Here is a 2334-nt window from a genome sequence, read left to right as displayed (position 1 = left end):
AGATTCAAGACTGATATAAATTGTTGCATGCAAATTTACTTGTGAATTGTGCAGGAACCAGAGGAGGAGGCCATCTACAGCGGACCAGATATCTACATGGAGCCCAACCTGTTCATGTCCAACGTGAAGGTGCAGGCCTTGTATGACTACCGCGCTCAGAGGGACGACGAGCTGTCCTTCTGTAAACATGCCATCATCTACAATGTCCTCAAACAGGTAAACCATTGTGTTGTGTTTCCTAGCTGTCATAGCGTAGCTTTTGTGACGGTTTCTTACCTCCTCACTAAGAACATGTTCAGGAAATTCCTGGCTGGTAAACAAGGAATGTTGATAGATTTAGCAGAAATAGATTGTATATTTCAAAAGTATCCAAAAGTGTCAAATATTCTTTTATTTCTTAATCGAAAATCTAAAGTAAGGGGTCAGTCAAGAGGTTTTTCTAAAGAAGAGGGAACACGCGTAAAGTGAACAAAGGGGTGAAATTAAAATAGAAGCTGGAGTGGATAGATAACGTTGAATTCCCTATGTGCCCCACACCCATTTTTGGTCAGTCAGCCATTCAGTATATAGTGAAAGAACGAGATTTGTTTAGAGTTAAAACTAGAGATCCCACACAAAAAGTTCTCTCACCTAGAGCTTTCGACCAGTCACTCTGGTCTTCCTCGGTAGACTGACCCAGTGAGGCTTGTCACATGGTTTCTTTGAAGTGTGACGTCAACACTGGGTGACTGGTCGAAAGCTCTAGGTAAGAGAACTTTTTGTGTTGGATCTAAATTTTTAACTCTAAACATATAAATACCAACACAGATGAATTTTCATGATAGTGACTGTGTATTGTTGTGCCACAGGATGGAGGCTGGTGGCGAGGGATGTATGGAGGTGTACGGGAACACAAGTGGTTCCCGTCCAACTACGTGGAAGAGATGGACCAGAAACAGAACAGCATCGAGGAGAACCCACTGGGCAGTCTACAGCAAGGGGTCATCGACATCCAGTGTGAGTGTCAGGCTTGAGCATGCTTGTGTATAGTTGTTGCAGTTGTGTGAATGCTCTAGTTTGATAAAAACTTCAGCATTTGTAGTGTACTTTTAGGCATTTATGAATATCTACATTGGCATAATTGCTTTTCTGAAAAAAAAATGTTTGTAGCACATGTAGCCTGTCTGCATATTGAAAAGCTGACTTGTATGTCAGCTTAAACTACTTGTTTGTTGTGCAGTTGATGAAGGGTAAGAAATATTGCATCCAGATTAACTTGAAAGTGTAGTTTGTATCCTACCTACGTTTATAAAGTGGTAGTAGTTTATTAGACAAAAGTATGTATCTACAACAACAATATGCAAATGCCTCATGGCAGCCTATATTTGACAACTGAATTGCGAGGCCGTTTGCCATTATTGCATGAGTCATTAAAAAGGGTAATGCTTACAAATTGCTATTGTTTAGTAGATGGCATATCAGGACATCTAATTCCACAATAAAAATATCAAATCAAATCTTTATTAAACATCAACATGGCAGATGTGCCGAAGTGCTTCGGGCATGTCTGAATTACATTGACATTTTACAATCATTAATATATAAACATCGTTACAATAGGTAGATTAAAAGCTTCATCAGTATTTAAAAATCATCATCATTAAGAACATGTAGATTAAAATACCAATTGTATCATGCAGCCTGTACAGTAGACCTCCTGCAGGGAGGGAAGGGGGATCAGAGATGGGTGTTCCGCATCATCACGCCCATGAACGAGCGACCTCTGGAGATTGCGGCCAGGTCAGAGGAAGAGATGCACGAGTGGGTCGACACCATCCGAGACGCAGCTCGCATGGCGGTGGTCCAAGCAGTCGAGGACAAAGACCTGGAGAGGCGGAAACGGATCGCTCGCGAACTGTCCGACCTTGTCGTGTACTGCCGGTCGGTTTCCTACGAGGAGGGCAGGCGGGGGCAGTACTACGAGATGTCCTCGTTCCCGGAGACCAAGATGGAGAAGATGGCGGTAAAGGGGAAGGCGCCGATGCTACTGGAGTACAACCATCACCAGCTGAGCAGGATCTATCCCAAAGGGCAGCGGATCGACTCCTCCAACTACGACCCCATGCCGCTGTGGTCGGTGGGCTGTCAGCTGGTGGCGCTCAACTACCAGACTCCTGACCGCCCCATGCAGCTGAACGAAGCCATGTTCAGCAGAACGGCCGCAGCGGGTACATCCTCCAGCCGGACTGCATGCGCGACCCCGTGTACGACCCCTTCATCCGTAACACGCTGAGGGGAGTGGACCCCGATCACGGTGACTCTCACCATCTTCGGCGGCCGCCATTTGCCGAAGGC

At 45.3% G+C, this 2334-nt stretch overlaps 1 protein-coding gene across 1 annotated transcript; it reads left to right on the top strand.

Moving 5' to 3' along the window:
* Positions 1 to 47: 47 nt before the first annotated feature.
* Positions 48 to 2280, top strand: LOC109473768 (1-phosphatidylinositol 4,5-bisphosphate phosphodiesterase gamma-1-like). The gene is made up of 3 exons (XM_019773803.1): positions 48 to 216; positions 849 to 996; positions 1680 to 2280. The coding sequence occupies exons 1-3, from the start codon at positions 97 to 99 to the stop codon at positions 2270 to 2272; spliced, it is 861 nt and encodes a 286-aa protein (XP_019629362.1). The 5' UTR covers positions 48 to 96; the 3' UTR covers positions 2273 to 2280.
* Positions 2281 to 2334: the final 54 nt, after the last annotated feature.

The sequence above is a fragment of the Branchiostoma belcheri genome, unplaced genomic scaffold (genome assembly GCF_001625305.1).
Source record: "Branchiostoma belcheri isolate BF01 breed outbred unplaced genomic scaffold, Haploidv18h27 scaffold3, whole genome shotgun sequence".
Taxonomy (NCBI): domain Eukaryota; kingdom Metazoa; phylum Chordata; class Leptocardii; order Amphioxiformes; family Branchiostomatidae; genus Branchiostoma; species Branchiostoma belcheri.
Note: the sequence above shows the minus strand (reverse complement) of the source record. Positions and strands in the feature narration are given on the sequence as shown.